The sequence below is a fragment of the Poecilia formosa genome, unplaced genomic scaffold (genome assembly GCF_000485575.1).
Source record: "Poecilia formosa unplaced genomic scaffold, Poecilia_formosa-5.1.2 Scaffold61, whole genome shotgun sequence".
Lineage (NCBI taxonomy): Eukaryota > Metazoa > Chordata > Actinopteri > Cyprinodontiformes > Poeciliidae > Poecilia > Poecilia formosa.
In genome coordinates this window covers 76,242-99,674 of record NW_006800000.1, presented here as the reverse complement: position 1 = coordinate 99,674, position 23,433 = coordinate 76,242, and the positions used below count along the sequence as shown (strand labels likewise).

At 36.7% G+C, this 23,433-nt stretch overlaps 1 protein-coding gene and 1 long non-coding RNA gene across 3 annotated transcripts; both read left to right on the top strand.

Moving 5' to 3' along the window:
- Positions 1 to 2,991: 2,991 nt before the first annotated feature.
- LOC103139409 (uncharacterized) lies at positions 2,992 to 7,842 on the top strand. Of its 2 annotated transcripts, none has more exons than XR_001662362.1 (2): positions 2,992 to 3,708; positions 4,277 to 7,842. It is a non-coding gene; the product is annotated as an uncharacterized LOC103139409 (long non-coding RNA). The 2 variants fall into 2 exon arrangements; XR_001662361.1 differs by having other exon boundaries at positions 4,260 to 7,842.
- A 7,319-nt stretch (positions 7,843 to 15,161) lies between these two features.
- Positions 15,162 to 22,911, top strand: LOC103139408 (transcription factor PU.1-like). The gene is made up of 5 exons (XM_007554008.2): positions 15,162 to 15,577; positions 16,140 to 16,230; positions 17,304 to 17,500; positions 19,511 to 19,661; positions 21,715 to 22,911. The coding sequence occupies exons 1-5, from the start codon at positions 15,536 to 15,538 to the stop codon at positions 22,026 to 22,028; spliced, it is 795 nt and encodes a 264-aa protein (XP_007554070.1). The 5' UTR covers positions 15,162 to 15,535; the 3' UTR covers positions 22,029 to 22,911.
- The last annotated feature ends 522 nt before the right edge of the window (positions 22,912 to 23,433 follow it).

Sequence of the window (23,433 nt, the reverse complement as noted above, 5' to 3'; positions counted from 1 at the left end):
GATAAACCCCGGAAAAGTTATCAGGCCATCACCGAAAAACACAGAGAGTTGAAGAACAGATACAGGATACAGGACGCTCACACTCATAGGGCAACTTAGAAAGTCATGTTTTGTGATTGCGATGATGTCTAAGTACCCAGAAAGTACTGCTGTTAATGTCTCCTGAGAAATGCAGTTGAAATTATTTTATTTCTCAGATCACGTTCATGCTATCAGGACTCCAAATTAAGATGACAATTAATATTACAATATCAGTTAATGTTTCCAATAGATTTTACTTTTTCCAAAAACTTTATTTAAGTTTTGGAATCAGTAACAGTCAGATTAGTTTAACCTAAATAGTTTGTTGCTTTCTAAAATGGTTCAACACCAAATACAAATGACCTTAGAAATGGTAGAACTATGACATAAATCCTGCCATGATTGTCGCTGAAAGAAAGATGATGGTGGCGAATAACTCAGCTTTTTTTTTTTTTTATCTGAAGCTTTGACAAAAAATGTAAAGTATAAATGCTGATATAAAAAAATTACAATTGGTAGGACTATGTATTACTTTTAATTATTTTTTAGTAATCCCTAAAAAGTGATGTAAAGCAAGGTCTCAAAGTCATTCAGTTTTTCTTTAAAATCTGACTCTTTCTTGCTCTTGGAAACATTTTTTGTTTTTTATCCACTCAACACTGACCTATGAATCATTGGCATATGAGTCAATGGCTCCTAAACTGGAACAAACAAGTGTTTTATCCAGATATAAAAGACAACTTGGCAAAGAATCAATTTTAAATGGGATCTCTGGGCACTTTGTTACAGTGGCCATAGATATCTACCATGTCCTTATTTCTTTAGTACAGTCTATAAAACATCCCAGACAACTCAACTTGACCGTTTAAGCTCCAACAAGGCGATTAACAAATAGCTATTACCTAAAGTAATAGATTTAAATTATACATTAGGTAATACATTTCAGGACAATGTTTCAAAGAGATAACTTTTAGGTGACATTCAGCTGTTGATGTGTGTTTGACACACCTTCTTTTGTCCTCTGCTTGTGTTCTTGCATTTGTTCTTTTTTTCTTGTTGGCACTCTGCAACAAACTGTTGTGGTCAGGTAACGTTTCAAGGAAATTCTCTTCATTCGAGCGGCTAAACCAAAATCCAAAGCACTGCAGATTTAGGCGTTGCTGCAACTGAATTTCTCCTATTGGGACAAATTAAGATGTTTGTTCTCAATAACTTGGATTTTGCTGAATTTCAAATTTTCCGCTATTTGGTAGTTTTATCTATAAATATGAACAACTGAGTTAGTAAAGGCGTTAGACATGAACATTTTTGATATAAAATATTTTCTTTATGTGAATGTCGCCCATGTTGACAACCGTCTCAGCACCCCGCTCCCTCCCTCTCCTCAGTTGGATGTTTCACATTAACTACCCGACCACCAGGTGGTGCATGTGACAGGCATTTACTGCATGACTTTTGGCTTAACATTTGTTGAAACAGTAGACAAGAGATGTTAATTTATATACAGTGGATGGCATGTATTTATATCTTTGGCTCAGCACTGATTCCGTTTTAAACTTGAAGTAATTAACCTGAGATGAAGTAAAGAAGATTCTTTGCAAGTCGTCCGTTTAGATTTTGTTTAGGAATTTGAGGTGCACAAAATATCAATTTGTTCCCAGACAGTTTAGAACTAGCCACAAATAATGATCTCCGTCTTTAAATAAATAAATATATTTGGAAATATAATTATCTTCAAATAGTTGTCAAAAAACAAAGACAGACCTTCTGTCACATCATGTCAGAGGTCCAAACATGTTGCAGAAACGGACACTGTGCTCTTCAGAGACATAGTTTTTAATAATTGTAGACTAACCAAAGTTTGAAGTTCTCAATTTTTAAAAATAGACTAACGGACAGGCGGACTTAACAGTGTGAGATGTGAAGATAACAAAAAAGCATGATTAATATCCGCACTGACTCATCTTTGTCTGACTTGAGCAATACACAAAAAAGAAAGAGGAACTACTTGTTTGGTGGGATCGAGGCCCAAAGCCTTATATGGGTAAATTCGGGCAAAGTGGTTGTTTTTTTATGTGTGTAGTTTGGGAATTAAGAGTTTAAAAAAAGTTAATATCATGCATTGTGGAACATATTGAGATGGCAGATTAGCCAGACTTTGCAGAGCTACATGCTGATCTGTTTTGCGGGAAAGAACAACACACAAAAAAAAACAAAAAAACCCAGAAACAAAATTAAAGTGCCATTCCACTGTTTGTACGCATGTGTACAAATGTCCATGCGCCTCGTGATTCACCCTTGTCTAATAATATCCGCAGGCCCAGTCTGAGAGCTGAAGGTTGTGGAGTCCAGTGAAAATGAGGAATCAGGAATAAGAAGTGAGAGGGCTGGATGTCCCCTTGGCTTGCATGTCAAGTGAGCGTTCCATGTCATTGTGAAACACACGATGGCCACTGAAACCTCGGGGGACCGTCAGCCAGGAAGCACAAACCCTGACATGGACCGTCCGACGTTCACAGAACCGAAATATTCTGTGCAGTTTGTCCATTTTTCATTTAGAAATACAGTAGCTGGAAGCCCTCGCGTCAGCAAAAAGCAACTTTGCACGTCTACTGGACAAATTACCTCGGCGTTTTACTGGAGGTTCTGATCAAATTGCTAAAACAGAAATTAGAGTGAAATTGATCTTCTTTTTTTTTATCTTTCTAGTGAACTATAATTCTAATCACTCCTGCACGAGCTTCTGCATAAAATAAAGCATGCTATGCATCAGTGTTTATAAAAGCAGCTAGTTGTGACTATTTAGTTTTTGTTCAATATGCAGAGTGACATTTAACGTCACAGAAAAATACTTATTCATGCTAAATTTTCAAAACAATTTGCAGAGATTCTGTAATAATTTATTTGTGAGATAAAGTCACAATTTTGACCTGATGTCAGCGTTGCTTTTTTCCAGATGATATCTTCGTGCCTGATGTTTTTGAAATCTACTTTGTTTAGCAATCAGAGAGTCTCTGTTTCTCCACGCAGTGCTCATTTTACAAATTACTTCTGTAAAAGCTTGATTATTTAGATTTTGCCAGTCTGTTCTGCATTTAGTGCATTTCAAGTCAGTGTTAAAGGGGAAGCGTCAACTATTGACATCTCATAAAGACGTACCCAATGCCACTAAATTCAAATTATGGTGATAACCTTTATTATAGTCTCCAACAGTGCATTCAGTCTGTTTCAGTTTCATGATAAAATGGCTTTGTCAGGAGCACGTGAAAACATACACTTAAAGAACAAACTTCAAATGTAGTAATTAGAAAAGCAGGAGACAAAAATGCACACTGCATGTTTTCTTTTTATTCCAACTAAGTCGAGACAGTACCCTGTTGGGCTTGTTTGAACAAACTAAATTCAGTACCACCAGGATTTCTCACAGCCTTGACAACTCACTTTGTAGGAACAGTTTGCCACCTTCTTGTTTTAATAAGGAAGAAGAACAAGGAGAAGAAGCAGAAGCATTACAGGGCCAACCTAAATTGGAAGAATTAAGGAAGTTTTTAGTTCCCCTGCTAATACTGAGATATATAGAAAGCTTGCATTTTTCAACCACCTTTGGCAATTTGCTTCCAGCGATTCAACATCTCCCTGGTAGAGACCTTTGGAGGCTCGCCGCTGGGTGTTGCTCAGAAGATGACGGTAAGAGACGAGCCCGTCAGCCTTCCGAGCGAGACTGTGGGCGTTTCCTGATTTTCCTGCTTAAAACCCTTTGATACGAATTGCTGCTCAGCTGTTACAAAGTGTTTTGTGTTTTGCAAGTTTAGATATAGAGATGGAATTGCTTAAATAAGTGCTTAAATGTTACTGATTGAAGGAACACAGTGATGTTTATTTTCAGTTTTGCCAGAGAGGTTTCAATCATACCCTTAAATCCTGCAAAATGTTGTTTGTTTGTTTTTTTCAGTGTGTTATCTTCACGTATCTAGATTTTTGCATGTATTTTATATTCTTAAATTTTCAAATGGAGAACAGAATGTTTGTTTGTCTCAGCTTAAATGCATAGTTAATTGCAGACGGTGTTTAAAAAAACACTCAAAACATGATTTATTTATTTGTAAAGTGATCTGTGGGACATTTTATTGGCTTAACAAACTTAAAAGAAAAGAAAATTGCAATCTTTTCCCTTATTTCTAACTCATTGTACTAAAACCTTTTTTTTTTCCTTTTAACCTTTTTTTTCTTTCTCTGAGTTACTCAACTGGCTCAGAAGAAATGGTGAGCGAAGACGATTACGAAATTTGAATACTGCCGCAGGAGTTACAGAGTGTGGACATCAAACTGCAGTCATTCTGGCCAAACTGATGTTCAGCAAAGGAGGAGTGCAACACTTCCTGTTGCGACGTACCCTGTATCCTGTTTTCCACAGTCAGTGGTCATGCGTGTCATTCCCCTCTGCAGAGCAGTGTGGGCACAGTCTTGTGACCCTATTCTGTAAATTTTTCTCTGACTGGTTTTAAAATGTCTGCAAAGTTCAGAAAAAGAAAAAAAAAAAGAAATACATCTATCGTCAGCAGAAATTATGCATTATAATAGCACTGTAAATGTGTATGCATGCCTGTTGAGAAATAGCTGTGGGTTTAGTCAAAAATATGATCAGGCAAATCAAGATATTGCGAAATGGCAGACTTTTATAGCGTTAAGGAAAGCGTAACAGTAGCAGCATTTGGAAACCAGCAGCACACAGTGTTTTCTTTAGAGTATAAGTGGCATCTTAAAATAAGTGCATGGAGAAACAGTAATGCGAACACTGACACCTCCATATAGCCTGTGACTCAAGGGGCCAAGCTACGTGACCATGATTAAGAGGTGCCAACACAACTGTTTGCATGCTTGTGTAAGCTTTTGGCCAGCTCAGATACGTATCTTGTGACAGCGTTTAGACTAAAAACTGTGAAAAGCACAGTTACACCCTGTGGTGTGACCAAACCAAAAGGCAGCCCTTTTGGCTGGAGGTGCAGGTCACAAGAAAGGAATTTCACAATATGACACTTGCACTTAAATATATTGGTTCTGGAAGTTTTTATTTTATTCCCAGCAGGTGTCTTAATGATTAATGATTGGAGTGGTTCCTTCTGAACAACCTCACTTTATTTATGATTTTAGCAGGAGACCTTGTGAAGCACAGGTCATCTGTGATGTTGTATTCCATATAAATTGTTCACTTTTGTACCTGCTGGCTCATTCTTATAGTTTACAGCCGTTTTTAATGGAACAAGTGAATCTTTTTCAGTCCAGGCCATTTTTCCTTCTCTTTTTAATTTCTGTTCCTGCAATATTTTGATGGCATTTCAGAGGATTGACAGCTTTTCTGAATTACCTATATTGTGGTAACAGGTGAATGTAATTATTGACCTTTATTTAATTTTTAGCTTCATGCTCAACCACATTAATCCCAGCTTGTAACTCTTCTTTCATATTGGTTTACCAGCTCTGCATTTAAACGACTGCAAGAAAGGCTTCATCAAAATTTAAAATACACAAACGGGGTTTAACTTAACTAAAGACAAGCACATTTTGAGATATTTTTTTCGAATAATTATCCCAATGCAAAACTCTGTATTATTAACTAATCAGCCCATAAATGATTATCGTGAATGCCAACAGATATGCATTCTACTCAATTCTAATGAATGAGCCAGAACAGGCTTCTTCTGAAGAAAAAAGGCTGCACTCCTTTGCAAAAACAAAACAAAACAACAACCATGCAAACTATAGTTTGGATTACACTGTAATTCAGAAAGCTCGCAGACAAGACTTGTTCCTCAAATTACATTTCCACGCAAATGGCAAAAACTGCACTGACATTGTGCATGCATTTAGGAGAATAAACTAAAAAAAAAAAAACTCTAGTTTATAAAGACACCAAGCACATCTCATAAAACTTTCATTAAACAAGGCTGGAGGCACAAACAGCAAGGGGAGAGAGAATAGCAATTTTTCAAATGTATTATTTTAAAATGAGAGGATTCTATTACCTTTAAGAAAGTACATATGATTTAGATTATGCTTCATCATTGCATCATTGTTCACAACCTGTAGCTGTAAATACATTTATTTATAGAGATCTTCCAGAACATGATTGCTCTGTGATGCTCTGTTAATGTTGATGGGTTTTTGGGGTTTACAGTGAGATTTTTGTTTTTATTTCGCTGTCCTGTTTTATAGTTGAAAAAAGTTGTTTTTTGGGGGGAGTTTTTTTAGATTTTGATGTGCAAAAACCAAAGGAATTTGATTTGAAAAAAATGGTGCAATTAGCTTTTCTAAAACAAGGTGAGACTGAGCTGACATTTTGTTCAAGGAAGGGAAAATAATCACGCAGTGGATGCAGAATGATGGCGTTTCTCACCTGCAATAGTTACGAGGTCACAGGTGGTGAGACTGCACAGATCTTTCCCATTCGGAAATCGAAATTCACAAACCAAACCCAGTGAAGTTTGTCTATCGGAAATTAACAATTTTCAGATTAAGAGGTCAAATGACGTGGAGCAAGTAAATAAATTAAGCTATGAACTTTAAAAAAAAGGAACAGTTCTTTTAGACAATGGCTTGTGAAAGTGCAAAAAACTTTTCTCTGCCATTTTTTTTTATCTAAGAGCACTAAAAAGACTAACATCACAGTGAAACTGGAAAAAGGTCATCAACTGGTTTGTTTTGGTCAGTTTCTAATACGCAGAGCTCACCTAATGCATGAACCCAGTCATGCTGACACTGGTTGCTGAAGTAAACAGGAACTTTTGGAATTTCAAAATAATGCGTGCAGACATCTTAAGCCACTCCTCATTTCATTGCATTTCACTTCTAAGAAGCCTGATAACTTGCAGTTATTTGAAAGGCCTTAAGAAATCATCTAGTGACCTTTACAGTTCTGCTTGAACACATTTTTAGTTCAAAGCCTTTCCACCTGATTTTCTTTATTAAGTTAGTTAGTTTTTCCAGCTTTCAAATAAAACCCCTTAAAGCAACATCTTTCAAAGACAAATAGACATTTAATCTTAGAATATTTAGATCTAATGGACATATATAGAAGTTGGCAGAGAACAATGTGTTCTTGGAAATAAACTGAAGAGCTGCGGACGCCTCAGTATATCTTGTGTATTACTGTAAGAGCAGAAAACTGCATATTTTTTAGTTGTGGGGTTTTACCTGCTACAGACCATTGTCGGGGTCTTTAGGGTTTTATCATTTTATCCTCCACTTAAAGTTAATGTTTTAGTCATGAATTAGGAGAATTCAAGCTTGGCTGATGTAATCACTTCTGCTTTTTGCATAGCACAAAGGTGGTAACTTTTCAGAAAATAATTTATAACTTGAAAAAGATTTGAACAGCATTATCTTGAAATTATATATTTTTTCTCTAGGACTACGAGGATGTTTGTCGTATCATCTGCATGGCCTGACGCAAAATGAAAACAAGACTTTTTCTGGCTTTCTTTCAACAATGGCATTTTTTTTTTTGTCACACTTCCATAAAGTTTTTAATCTATTAACAATCTGTGAATTGTTAATAGATTATTCCATTTGGATTGAATGTCTCTTCTTATGTTACCTTGGCTGCTTTCCTGATTAATGTTATTGCACATACTGTCAGGTCAGCGAAGGTGAACAGCTATGTCTTGGTAGACCAGCAGCTGCTCTCTACTCTATTTTTAGATTATGTGTGGAACTGTGCTCTGTAAAGTGTTCAATGCTTAGGATATATTGTAACCCTGCTTTCATTTTATCCACAACATTGTCCGATGTGTTTCTTTATCTTCGTTGTGCAACTCCCCCCCCGCTCCCCAACAAACATCCGAGACCTTCACAGATCACCTGTATATTTTACACTGCAAATCAATTACTCCCACACAGATTTATTTTTTTTCTGCCAATTATTGACAACATGTCATTTCAGGGCAATAGGCTGCACTTGATTTTATTTAGTGGTATCAGACCGAAAGGGAACGAAAACATCCACTACCCAGTTTTCAGTGTGTGCTGGTTTGTGTTGGCCTTTTTAATTTTTTAAACTTAAAAAGTTTTAAAATTATCATGGTATATTTTCTTAAATTATATAATTGGGCAAATCTATTTTTTAGTTTTCTTAGTCTGGAGCTCATGCAAAAATATTTGGTGTCCTTATATAATTTATAATTTATAAGCACTTTGAATTGCCTTGTTGCTGAAAATGTGCTATATAAATAAAACTACCTTACCTTATAAAGTCTTCAGTATGTTTTTTTTTTGTCACATTTAAAGTTAACTATTCTTATCCGGGGACATGCTGAACTGTAGCTTGGAAACTTCAAGGGTTGAACAAACACAAAAACATAAAATATTTCCCGCTATTCCCTGATAACAGACTGGGGAAAAAAAAAGCTTGCCAACAGAAAAGTACAATTGGATGATGGTCCTGTACTACATAAACATATATTTACACTATTGTTTTTATATTTGCAGTCTTCCTTTTTTACCATGTTCAGGTTCATTTGCAACTTCTAATGCTGACGAAGATGCATTTCTGAAAGTGTTGAAATTATTCAAATTACTAGATTCAGACTTATTAGTAATTGTGACACTGTGTTATCACTGTGCTAATTTCTTTTTTTTATAAATATGGCATGTCTGTGTTTGGTAATAAAGAAAAAATACCAAGAAAAGGAAATCAGCAAAACTGAAATTGACTGTTGATGTAAAATTATATTGTATGTCTATAATTATAATTATAACAAAGTTAATAAAAACATTAACTTTTTGAATGTGAGTGGAAAGGATAAAATATGCTATTAAATATGCCTTAGAGTGATTTTGCAGTTGCATGTGATCTATTGTGGTTTATGTTTTATAATTTGCAATCTGTCTGCAGAATATGGAAAAGAAAAAAACAGATCACTATGAACTGAATGGTTGATTTTCTTTCTTTCTTTATTTATCTATAAAACCTGTAAAATGAGAATGTACAATCAGTCCTGGTGCTTCTGCAGCACATTTCTGAGCTGTAAGAAAGGAACTTTGATGAAATAAAGCTAAAATTCTTATCTTCCACCATCTGTTTGCTGTACTTTCTGGCTTTCACAATATTCTCTATCACACGGAGTATTCACGCAGCGACTATCACGAAACTGTTGCATACTATTGTTTCCTTTATGTTTAGAAACAAAATCAGAAATTTAGATGCCTTTAATCAAACTTCACCAACCATTTTCAGTGCTTTGACAACGGCATTTTAACATTAAGTAATAATAAATATAAAAACAAAAAAACAAAGAGGCTACTGCATTCATGGTTGACAAAAGGTTTGGAAATCATAAAACTGCATGTGCTTATCTACCGAGTGACACAAAAAAGATCCCAACAGTGCAACAAGCTCCGATGGCAAGGTCTGGGTCATCCTGGCCAAAATAATGCGTAAATGTATTCATTTAAAGGCAAGTTTCAAGGAACTGAATCTGAAAACAAGGGCCAGGTTCCTCATTTAGCAGCATGTTGCTCTTGTTTAGCATGTAATGTGCACTGCATGTCTTTATCTCTCAGGCCACAAGGAACACAGAGTTACATCCTTTAAAAACCAAACTTTGTGGTGAAAAGTTATCACAGTAGCAAAGTTGAGTAACAAACCAGTTTAAAACTCTTCTAAAGTTATATGTTCAAATTAAATACTGATTGTTTAGATTGTTAAATACGTGTGGAATAAAGGACAATCTGCAAAGTAGCATGACTGAAGGAGTAAATTGCAAAGCCTCTTGACTATATGACATCTATAAAATAATGCTCCAAAACACCTCGAATGCCAATAGTAAAAGAAAAAATCTACTTATCTGATTAATATAAAATCATGATCATTTTTATAACATTTGTTACTTACAGCAAAAATGAAAAAAAAAAAAAACAGTTTTGATCACAAATAATCTTAAAATAGTGGCTGGATCTGGTCTTTTGTTTGTCTTCCCTCATCTCAGAGAAAATGTTTAACAACAATCTTTCTTTCAGTGCTACTAGCAGAAAAATTAATTGCTTTATGGCCCATGTTTATTCTCAGAAGAAAATAGATCAAGACAGACCCCTGAAGTACGAATTCAAACTTAATGTCCTAAATGACTGCCTATATTGTATAAAAGATTGTGCACGCTGCAAAACTATAAACGATATTGGTTTATGTTTCACAAATATCTCATGTGAACTTGAAGAAATGTTCCTTGGCACACATGAAATGACAAGAAATACATTTGCATAATCTTTTATTATTTCTAGAAGTTAGCACCATCATAATTTGCAATACTCACTCTACTTTTGCACATTGCAGCCACACTCAACTACAACCAGCTTAAACAAAACGTCTGAGTTTTAGCCACCAAGCAGAATCCAGTGCAGTCTTTAATCCTATCTCTCAGGTTACATTCAGTTTTTATAATCTTTATTGTTTTATTAATAACCACTTCATTTTACCAAAGATGTGGGAAAGCCATCAGGCATTTTTAAAAAAAATAATTTTTCTTTCTATTCACTCTGGGTAATGAGAACCAGTCGTATTTGTCCACTAAACACAGTTTGATTCTCTTTTCTTTTACCTCGTCTGACCATTCCAGAGAGATTAACAATTAGTTTGACTCAAATACCTCTTGGTTTCAGTCATCACTGCTGATTCCAAAGTCTGACAATTTCCTTGTGTTAAAACTCTTTATGTCATACTCGATACAGTTCCTTTAATAAGACAAGCTTTAGTTTTTTGCTCTCTCTGTCTACTGTCATAGAGATTGTACTAATCATCCTGGGAAACATTCACACAGTCAGCAGCACAGCTGCTTTAGGCAACACCATTATTACTTTTTGCATTGATCATTTTAACTGTCTCTACTCTCATGGCCAATGTCAAAAACGCCACTTACTCCATTTTTTACCATTGAACAAAGTCGAGATTCTCTAGTTGATGTTAATTTCTCCATAATCTCTAAATGCTACATCTCCTTTGTTCCATTTGGCAACCTGCCCATAATAAGCTTAAGAGTGATAAGCCACAACAAATCCCAGCCCTGGAATTAACTCCTGCTCTTTATCCATACCACTAGCATGATTAACATGAAGACTGGTTTATTTCATATTTTTACTTTCTCTTGATCGAGTGTGCTGAAATGTTGTCTTGTTCTACCAGGATTTATACCTGTGTAGAACAGTCAAAAGTAAAACATGCTCTTACTGCTATGTCCAAGAGAGACTGACTTTTTCAAAATGAAAGACAGGGAGGAATTCAGTGAACAGTAAATACTGAATCAGCAGATGGTCCAACAATCCAAGATTACAATTTCTTGGTACAAAAGTGAAAATAGTGTAGGAGTGTCCAACATGATGAATAGAATCATGACAAGACAGTCTGAGGAAATGACAATATAAGCCTGAAAACTACCAGAAATGTTTGTGATCTTAGGAGCTTCAGTCAACTCTGGATAAAAAAAAAGTCTATGATTTGAGCAAGAAAGAGACTTAGAAAGTTTCTGGATAGTTTTGGTGTATATAAATGCAATTTGAGTCTTTCTCATGCAAAAAAAAAAAAGGAAAAAAATACAAAATAAAAAATAAAGTCTATTTAAGAAGTTTGAAACACTATAGAGGGTTAACAAGTAGCAGGAGCAGTAATGTAAGTTTAATATGCTCCATGTCCTTTAAAGATAATCTGGATTTAATCATATCTGTAAAAACACTGATAACTATTAATTAACTTAGAGTCAAAGTGTGCAAGTTTGCACTCGCATGTTCTCCCCAAACTGCCTTGCTTCTTCCTTGCATTGATTCAACAAAGTGTTGGAGACATTTTACCGTTTTGACATAAAAGCGCCATGCAGTTATCGCTGATTCAAGTCTCGCATTCCTCAAGATCTCAAAGATGCTTCGCTGGATTAAGATCTGGGGATTTTGGAGATTTTTGGAGTCAGTTTATGCTCAAGAAAGCAGTCTGAGATGATCTGAGCTTTGCAGTGTGGTGGAACTGTCCATCCAGAAGAGGAGAAGAGTATGGGATGGGCACAGTCAGCAGCAATACCCAGCTAGTCTGGGACATTGAATAATACGCCGTTGGTAAGGGGTCATGGTGTGTGAAGAAAATGTTCCCCACACAATTACACCACCACTGAGTGTTTTCTTTCTTCCCTGTTATGTTGCTGTAGTTAAACTTCTGGAAGTCAACTCAAGCGGTCCTTACTTCTTTGTCATTGACTATTTTGCAACAAAGGGTAAAAAGCAATTGAGCAGGTGTAGCTAATTTGTTCCTAATGTCTCAACATTTTCTTAAGCAAAATCTACATATATATACATATAAAAATAATTCCTCCGACATGCATGTGTTGCATCTCCACAAAGCTCTACAAAAACCTCTATCTTTTAAAGCTCAGTAGCATTTTAAAACTCCTACTTGTTCATCTGGTTTGATAATTAGAAATGACTGATCAATTGAGCTAATGTTACATTTATGTTCAGCAACCTTCATAGATGCCAAGTAACACTTTGTTTCTGTTATTGGCTCAATGTTGATGTGACTTTTTATTTTCGGGTTGTATTAAGCATGAAACAAACCAGAATCTAAGTAGTTTTGGATCAACTAAAAATAGTCATGATGGAAATAGTGCTGGTCTAGCAGCAGCAGCAGCAGCAGCAGCTCTCTGTGTATTAATACAGTCGGAAAATGCTGCTGTATCAGTTATGTTCAGCCAGCTGTGATTAAGACGGACCAGTGGAGGGGTTTGGCCACAGTCTGTGTGGTTTTAACAGCTCTCCAAACAGCGGACTCTAACAAAGGTGATCTCTCTCCAGTTCAGTTAAAAAAAACAACAAAAAAAACCCGCTTTTTCACAACATATAAACAGGAATGCTTATATATAAACTCACATCTTTATCTAACACACATGCTGCTGAATTATGTAGTGATCATTCACCTCCCTTTTCTCTGTATGTTTAAAAACACTTTGTCTTTTGTGCATAGGGGAGAACTCTGTACTCCTGATCAGGAGACCAAAATAACTTTAGTATTTTAAACGTACAGTAAGTAATCTATTCACTGCTCTGTCTTATCACAAAGCTGCATTCTTCCCCTTGAACAAGCAGCCCTAATAATACACATTCAGATTTGTGCTGCATGCTTACTGTACTATTCAACTGGTAGTTTAGCATAAAGGATATGTGTGTTTATTTTCAGCTGTTGCAGCAGCCTCCTCTGAGACTTGTCAAAGACACCTAACCATAATGTCAACCAGACATTTTGACCAGAGTTTAACAGAGCGTATTACACACAAACATGCGGACAGATGAGAAACTAACCATCTTTTATCAGTTTTCTAGTATGACAGAAGAGCTGTGCAGTTCCTCTTGTGGATGGTTCCAAACAGTGACTTCTCTGTGAACTGCTGCAACACTATAATCCTAATCTTCATTCACAGCTCAGAGTGGTTTCAGCACAGAGACTGTACCTTCATCTTATCTTCCAGCTGTGCATGGGGATGTGTTGTGGCTCTGCAGAGGATGGTGTGGGGGCAGGGGTTGGGGGGAAGTGGCTTATTTTATTTTTATTTTTTTGCTAAATTAAAAAAGTTTAAGAAGTTTGTTGATGCAACAAGACTGCAGAATTGAAAAAACCTCTGAAAAAAAGGAGGGGAAAATATGTTTTTCAGTGTATCTGACTCAGTCAGTCCATTTTTAAAGTCTAATTCAACAAATTATCAACTTGTGTCTTCTGTTTCCCATTTGGACCCACCAGGCATGATACAAGTTATTTTTATAGGGTGTTGAGGAATTAATGGTCACAGAAATGTCCAGATAATAAGCAGGTGTATTTTATATAAAAACTTTCTTTTCTTTTCTTGTTGTTGTTGTTGTTGTTGTTCATCTGGTTGCGATTTGGGCTTAATGACTCCTTTAAAGCCTGGCATGTTGAAAACTTTGATGACACCGGAGTAATTTTGAATTGCCACCTGTTGGTTTTTAGAGTCACATAGCCACATTTCTTTAAACTAAGCTGTAAGTGGAAAACAGAAAATTACTTTCACTGTGCAGCTCTCGAAGTACCAATGACAAGCTCAGTTGGTGCAAATTGACCAAAACTACAAAGCTACGAAATGGCAAAATAATCAGTCCACTTAAAATATCCCTTCTGTTTACAATACTAAACAGTGGGTTTCCAATCCATTTTTACAACACTGTTTGCACTTTTGTTCTGTTTGTTTCAGGTCTGGAGTCAGAATCTGAATGCATGATGGATTACCATGACATACAATGTCACCCAGTTAACAGACAATGGACGTTATCACACCATAATAAGGCACTGAGATTAAGCTTTTCTAAGGAATACTGCTTTCAAGTTTTTTCCAATAGTCAGAACTTGTCTCGTTTAACCAATTTTATGTGTAGGAACACACAGCAACATTGAATGAAAATCTCAGGGCTGCTTGTTTGTCCCCAACTTTCCCAACCAGAATTCCCACTTTAGCGGGTATTCATGTTTTTTTTCCCCCACTTGGGACCTCAAAGATTTGATTTCCAGTTTCAAAGACAGTGCATCCAAACTCACAGTTTCTGGGATGAATCTCAAAGCTTCTTCCTGCTCAGCTGGGGGTCTCCTGTGTTAGCAACAGGAAGGAGACCCTTTAGATTTGATGCACAAGTTAACAACAGCTTAGTCGGTGAAGCGGACGAGGATTTACATTAAAATTTTCAATTTTAAAATTTGGCCTTTGGAGGATGTGTTTTGGTAAATCTAATTTTAGACTTCCTGCATTAGCTTTTGCTTACAGTATAAAATGTTTCAGACAGAGGTTTAAACTCTTACAACTGTGAATAACAAGCTCTCTTTCAGCTCCCACAACTCTAAAAACTGTCTATTGTGTTCAAAACACATGAACATACATAGATGATCTGATATTGTGCATCAAAATATCAAACACTGTTTAAAATTAATGTGCAGAGTGTAAGTTTAACAAGTTAAATATATTCGCACAGTTCACAGTAGGCTGTGTTTATCACCTGTGAAGCAGATCTTTGAGTGAGAAACTGTCGCTGAGGAGAGTCCTTGAAGATGATTGGCCACTGAGGGAGGGGACAGTATATTCTTCACCGATAAATGTGAAGCTTCATGATCTTCTCTGACAAATCATCAATAGCCAGGAACCTGCAGCAGGCACACTTGAATGCTCCCACCCACCGACATTTTACAGAAGTTAAAAGTTCCTTTTTCATTTCACCGGCAAACAACACCGAGGCCTCGTTCAGTTTGGCTTTGCCTGACAGAGCAGCAGGCCTACGAGCGCGGCTAAGGTCACAAGCTTCTGCTATACAATAAGAGTGAGAGAGACATCTTTTTTTTTTTTTTTTTTTTTTTGGAGTTGGTTTTCGTTGAGTGAGAGGAAATTTTGAAACATTGTGCAATGGTGCCACAAAAGTTTTGAAAGGTTGTGAGAGCGTTTTTGCCAGCAAAGCGTCTGAGAGTCGGGTTGCTGGAGAAGAGGTCTCCATGTTGCATCCATACAGAATGGAGAGCTACCTCATCCCTCCTGTGAGTATATTTCTTTCTTTCTTTTTTTTTTTTTTTTTATCGAAACCCTCCGTAGACTTAGGACAAGTGAAGTGGCTCTGGTTCGGTCTGATTTAAACTAGCCCTGTCAAAGACTGAAAACTCTATTTCATAAACATGAGAATGGATATTAGATTTTTTTTTCATATTAGTTGACTTATTGTGGTCTCTGCTTCAAGTTGAGTGAAAGACACAAATTGTAAGAGTCTTTTATAGTACAGGAGACATGAAAATGAAACTCAAAAGTTCGAGGGAGTTTCAGAACTACAGGGACAAAAAAAGAAAAAAAAAGACTCACAATTGTTCACGATTACATTTAATTTATAATCGTTTTTCTAACCTCATTTGAATGAAGGCAGCTGCATTGTTTATGTGAAGATTTCACAAAACAGAGGTCTCGTTTGATTAACTTTATGGATTTATGTGTGTAAGACCATGACGGGTGTAGAATTAAATACCATTAGAGGAGTAAAAAAAATATTTGTTTTCTTTGCCTATGTTTCTGAAAACAGTTTTTTTTTTCTCTTTCCATATGTTCTTTCAGCACACAGAAGAAATGTACGAGTCTGACATCTACAGACATCAAATTGCAGAATATTATAATCCATACGTATTAGATCCTGATATCCAGGCAGGTGAGTTTTACTTCAACATAAATATTTTAAACAGTGACTTTGTAGTCAAACGGAAAAAAAAAAAAAAATCCCCTCTGAAGCTGAAACAAATACATATGAATTTTTATTTATAATTATTAATCCAATGAAGGCAGATGATTTCCAACAACTTGGCCTTACTGTTCAGAAGATCTTATTTTTTCTTATTTTTTTTTTTTTTTACTTCCCCAAGTTAATCCACCGGACGTTTCATATTTTAAGTCCATGACCCAAGGCGGTAACACTAACTTTTTTGGTTTATTGTACATAAAAAGAAAGCAGCGTGTGCAGCTGGAGCGCACCACATTAGGGTGTATGGAAACACAGGAAACAGATGCCTTTTCTTTCGGCCGCTACAGCTACAGACATAGAACAACTTTCGCCCCTTGGGGTTTTGTTAATACATGAGAGGGTGCTTTACTTTCTCTTGAAATCAACTGTTTTGAATGTTGCACCAAAACAACTGAATTTGGGTGTAGGTGGGAGGCAGTTTATGGTAAAAAGAAATGTCTGATGTGGGTGTTGGATAAAGTTCAAAAATGATCCTGGAACAGCATCAGGCAACGGAAAAATGCTCATGTGGACGTAGTAGTGAAAGAGTGGCTTTAAAGTTTTTTCTTAAATTTTGCTTGTACTGTATTTGATTTTATCAACTTGTTTGTGTTGCAGCACCCTCTTTCTATTTTTAAATTTGTTAGAGTTTACACTTTAGAAGCACGAAAGAGGTCCAATTCAACAATTGCACTTTCAAAGCGCAGGCCTTGTTGTTAAGTCCAACAAGCAGTCTGACTTAGCAGGGTTTAGTGAAACTCTTTTGCTTCTAAAGGGGTATTTTTAAAAGTGCTCAGCCCGACATCTACATGAGTGTCTCCGCTTTATCAACTTTTGTAGAGGGCATTAGTGTTGCGTGGAGGTGTGACTCTAAATTAGTATCCGGGGGTTGCCGTCAGACAGAAGACAAGCTGAAAATGCTGAGAACCACATAAGAGGCAGTGTGAAACAGCAAAAGACTTCTGCTGCTACCATTATCACTTTTTTCCATTGCCTTTGTTTAGATCACTGGGACTACCATTCGCACCCGCATGTCCACCCTGTCGAGTTTGAAAACCTCCAAGAGAGCAACTTCACAGAGCTGCAGAGTGTTCAAGCCCTGCATCCACCTGGGCTCATACGACACGATGCCCTGCGGTTCGACCCGGAGAACCTCCTCGACCCAAACCTAGCCGCACATTCGCATGTGCTGCAGCAACCAGTGAGTTTTCCTGTCACCAAACAGCTTGAGTAACACATTTTGGTTGTGTCGTCGTGAGGTGGAACCACGACGTTAGCTCTTTTCAAGGCGATGACTACAACTGAGGAAGGGTTTTCCTCAGGAGGACGACTTTGACCGATCTTAACGTTAACTTGCCACAGCTCTATCTGTGAGATAACAGAGAAATTATCAGTAAACAGAAATCTTAAGTTTGATACACACTTCTATGCTTGTACCACTAAACACCCTTGTTTTATTTTAGAGTTTGGATTAAAATCACACGGGGGGGAAGAAAAAAAAAATGACAGATTTGAAGCAACAGAGTTTGCTTTCAGGACTCTGAGCTAAAATCAGGAAGTGAATCTTTGGGTTACAAGAAACACTTCAATTTTAGTCTTCTTACTCTTTTTAATCAGTTCAAAAACAGCGTTTTCTCTGAATAGACAATGTCGACTCAGCTTGGCTCATTTGAAGTCACGTCTTTTTGCTGCGGTCTCTTTTTGTGAGCCACTGAGCTATAACAGGGGCCTAAAGTTTTTGGATAACATTTCAGCTCAGCATTTTCGACATATAAACATCATAAGTGTGAAACCATTTCACTTCTGCACTGCATATTTGCAGCACTTTACAAGCTACTTTTCCCTTTAGCATAGCAGATGATTAGTAAAAACAACCTGCACTGTATTTACGTGGCAAAATGTACTACAAAAGTTACACTTTATGTCAGAGTTAGCAGATTAGAGCTGGAAATTTTAAGGATTTTTACAAACAATTTACAGAGGGCAGAGAGCATGTGTGCTTTCAGTAAATTTTGTAAGTTTCACTGGAAATTCAAAGAGTTTTTTTCCCCGTGTTTAATGTTAAGACAATGTGTGTGTGTATTTAAGCGAGGGGAAAATGAAAGGTGTCACTTCAGTAATAAAAATGTCATGTAAAAATACAATGTGAAAACCATTGTTCCATTGCAGCTCCGTTGTCCTCCTTTGACTGTGTATTTTTTTTTTTTCTTTAACAGAATGTTATTAATAGATTGACAAGCTTTACCCGGCTAGGCACACAGATACTGACGTGTGCACACATCACAGCTCATGCAGAGAAAAGTTTGTGCCAAAGTCTTTTACTCACAGTGAGAAATACATAATAGAAACCCAACACAGTTTGGTATTTTTGTCCGCTGTTGGGGGTATGGTGTGAAATACTGCGTCAGTTACAAAGCAATGTAACTTCACCCTGAACACAGTCTAAACATTATATTCAGTCTTACGATCTTAAAGATTTCAAAATGGAAAATGTTAACATGGTTACAGAGAACTTCATCAAAAAGATACCATTTAAAATATAATGTGAATCTGAAATTGCTAATTACTTTTTAAATTATTCTAAACAGGGATAATCTAACATTTCCTATACTTTAAAAGTATAGTATTTCCTATACTTTAACAATTTTGGTTTTGCTAAACCAAAATTGTTAGCCGATTTTGGTTTAGCAAAAATCGGCTAACAATGGAGATAGTGATTTAGGAATTTAAAACATGGTCCGTCATTTATTTATTTATTCATGTGGAGTTATCCTGTGTGCTTCCAAAGTCTGATGGCATGAGAGGCACCATATCTGTTAGTGATTGATAATGCATGTTGGCTCTGTAGTAACAAATGCCGCAATCCAGATAAGATTTGTTGTGTAAGAGGAAGATCTTTCTTATTTAGGCAAGAGAATGCAACCAACAGGCGTTACAACAGTGTGGCTTCTTAGAAAGACAAACTGGATTATTGTTGTTGCCATGACAAGACTCTGTGCATTTTAAAAGGAAAAAAAAAAAGATAACTTAATCTTTTGAACCTTTAGAGAGATTATACTGGACAGAATTTTTACCGTCTGTGTTTAAATACAAACATAGGAATAATTCCCATAGCAAAAATAATGTAATTATTCTTAAGCATTTTTTTTTTTATGTCAAGTGAGTTTATAAGTGAATTGTACTGATGTGTGACTCTTTGATTCTCATATAGGTAGCCTTCTTCTCTCGAACTGTATATCCGCCCCGTGTATCCCAACGCAGCTCTGATGATGAGGACCACGGAGGAAGGAGTCCCCCGCTTGAAGTGTCAGATGAAGAGTGCTTGAGAGATCGAGTCCCTTACGTCACATCAGCAGAGCTCGGTAAGGATTCATACCGCCTGTACATCCACAGTGACGTGTTTTCAAAAAGCCTTTCATGAGACTTAATTGTCTGCAAACCAGAATTTGCATGTAGAAAGATTTGCTCTTAAAATAGCAAAGCCGTTTCTTTCTCTCTGTAGTAAAGCAGATTTGAATGAGGGAATTTGCATCAAAAAAAAAAAAAATATCGCCACTATTGAATTATACACACTTTTTAGGGCGGTGTTCAATTCTCAGAGCCCACTGGTATTTGTGACCTGGAGATGGCATGAAACAAACATGTTGGTGGAAGGAAATATTGAATGAAAAAAACGTAATATTACCCTGCAGGGACGTTTGTAGAAGGGGGCAGAACGGAGAAGTGCAGGGCAAGCAAGCGAATGTACAACCAGGACGCCCTCACCTCCCCTTTTATAAGGTCTAGACGTCACATTTAAAACATCTAGATACATTGTAGAAACAACTTTTTGCGTTCCTGTTACACACAAGAGCTTGAGTCTTATCAGGACCCTGAGTTAACTGAGGGCAAATATTTTCCTCTGTCTCTTTGAACACCTCTGCACCTGCTTGTGGTTGAAGCAAGGGCAACTCTGTCCAGCAGAGATCGTTCATCTCTGCTGGATGTGATGCGAGTGTTTGCATCCACACGCCTGTATTTTACTGCATTCTGCCCTGCTCTGTCAGTAGCACAACAGCAGAAGAACCAAACTTGGTAGGGAGGGATTTGACAGGCGGTTTAGTTTTTCATTTTGCAGGTTTATTGTTTATGATTTTGTACAGCACATCGATCTGCTTTTAGTATTAAGGATGCTTTATAAATATGATTTATTTGTTGATTGATTCATTAATTGATTCACTGGATCCACATCCACCCAGTCGCACTAAGAAATGAGCATCTGTACAAAGACTGGTTGGCAACTTGGGTTAAGTACTTTGGCTGGACAGAAAATGACAATTGGCAGGGAAGAGAGCTGAAATCCAACACACAACCTTCTGAATGCAAGACAAATACTTGCCCCATTAAGCTGTGCCTTGGCGCTTAACTCTGAAGATGTTTCATATCTCATTAAAACTACTTGAATTCTGATCATGGGTTCAGAATTTTGATACTTGTTTCCTTTGTGTAAACCTGAAGTCTTCAAAAATAAGAAGTGAAATATCTTTAAGTAACACAAGGAAGGGGGTCCAATTGCCTTTTATTTAAACTCTTGGCTCCACCGTCACAGCTTGGTGAACTTTCACCCATCGGCCTATATGTTGGCACTTCCAGGTTGTTCAGGCATCAGGAATTTTGCTGTGTTATTGTTATTTATGATTGATCAAGTAATAGCGTGTTAATCTTAATGAACTTGACCAATAAAGTAAGAAGGGAAAAGACAGAAATCGTCCTTATCTTCTTTGTTTCATGTTCATGTTGTGTACTTACTCAGCTTTTTGTTCTGCTGACACCTTAAGGAAAAATGTTGTAGAATTGGTTGCGCAGCTGTTTTTGACACTGCTGGTTTTGCATGTTTTATTGAGGAGGACATTAAAACTGGGTTATGTGACTACATATTTATGCCTTGTCCATTACAGGAATTACATTATATAAAAAAAAGTGTTTAAATATTGGAATGTTTGGGGGATAATTTTCTCCACTCAGCATAAATGTGATTGTGTGTTTAAGTTTGGTTAAATCCACCACTCTGAGTGTCAGCAATATTTTTGTCAAGCTATTTGAACATATTCATATTTATATAAAAAATATAATAAATATATATACAGAGAGATATATAGAGAGTTGGGTTTAGCTGTGTCTAAGTCGGGGCTTGTTTAAGCACTGCAGTTTGTTGAAATATTGTGTTGCTGAACTACAAACGGACAAAAGAGTAAGACGGGGGGGATGGGTGTTTGTGATTTGAAAATGTGACGAGATGCGTCATTGACAACATGTGCTTAGTAACTGGCAGCTTTTTCATAAACATATGACCAAAATATTGAGACAAGTCGTTCTTCTTAATGTATTTAGGCAAAAGATTATAAGTAATAATGCAACACCATGTTATTTCCAAAGGTAACAAAAAGAAGATCCGTCTGTACCAGTTCCTGTTGGACCTTCTAAAGAATGGAGACATGAAGGACAGTATCTGGTGGGTGGACAGAGACAAGGGGACATTTCAGTTTTCCTCTAAACACAAAGAGGCCCTCGCACATCGCTGGGGAATCCAGAAGGGAAACCGGAAGAAAATGACATATCAGAAGATGGCTCGCGCCTTGCGCAATTATGGCAAAACTGGCGAGGTGAAAAAAATCAAGAAAAAGCTGACGTACCAGTTTAGTGATGAGGTTCTCGGGAAGAGTCATCTGGAGAGAAAACCTTACATGTAGACTGTAACGACTGTTTCTGGTGTATATCTGTTGGAGAGCATTATAGAAATGAAAAAGATGACGCTGTACAGTACCAGTCTGGTACTTATGCTAGTCAGCCCGCTTTCCTGATCTCCAGACTCGTTCTTTGAGAATATGTGGCGGGAAACCACTTGCTGAGAGTTTTAAAGAGACCTTTAGAGGCCAAACTCAGTGAAATGCATCAAAGGAGAAGCATAAAAAGGGTTGCTTTAACAAAATGAAATAATTAATTTGACAACTGGGAGTAGCTTGTAAGTGAGGAGTTAAAAAAAACACACAAAACAAATTAAATAAAAGATTAATTAATACAACTTCACAAGCATAAGCAACCAAAGCTATTAAAAATACATTTTGTTCCTCTTCTTTCCTTCATATTTCCTGTAAAACATTTTTCCTCTATTTTTGCCTTATTATTTAAGAATACTTAATAGACTTGCCCATAGTGTTTACTGAGGATCCTATGGTTAAGTCGTAAGACTAATTTTCTGTCTGCCGCTAATTTGTTTATCTTATGACAGTCATTCTGTCCTTCTTCACCTGTCTGAATGTTATTAGGTTGTAGATTTGTGCATTAATAAGAGCAGCGTCAATTTGAGTAGCAGAAGGCCGCCACATTTTGTTGGGCCTTGCTCATTTTCTCCACTTTGTTTGACTCTTCTCGTTTTTCATACAAACAAGTTCTCTTAGTTGTGTAAATTTACTGTGTTTATGTATCCTCTTTATAGAAGAAGGTTAGTATTTAAGCAGCCTGGAAGTGTAAAGACATCCTCTGTATCCAGGTAATATTGTGCCTTGTTATATTCCAATAATTGTACAAACTGTACTGAGAATTGCTTGTAAAGAATAAATTGTGCATTAATTATTCTGTGTGTTGTTCTATTCGCAAAGATTACATGGAGGCAACTTCAGCAAACATTTGAAGCTCGAAAAGAAGAAGAAGAGATAAAATGTGAAGTTAAAGGGCGCTAAGTTGTTCAGATGAAGCTTATTATCTATCACTACATCTTAAAGATAACAGCTAAACAGCTAAACTTTAAGGAACTTTGAGGTTAATGGGGGCCTGAGGAGGTGAAGTGTCTTGTCACTTAATGGTTACATATATAACTGAATCCTAACAAACTGCAGGCATCGGCTTTCCGCTCGTGGCTGGTGTGACGACTCTGCAGTGACGCGTCTGGTTTCTTCATGTCCGTTGCTGCAGTGACAAACTTACAAACTTTACTTCTGTGTCCAAATTATTGTCTCTTTGTTAAGAGAAAGTGTTTCATTGAAGACAACAAAAGACAGACGAGGTTATGTTTAACTAAATTCTCTAGTGATATGTCGTGTTTATTTCTTTGCATAAAGACAAAATATACATTTTACAGTTTTATTTGTGGTATAT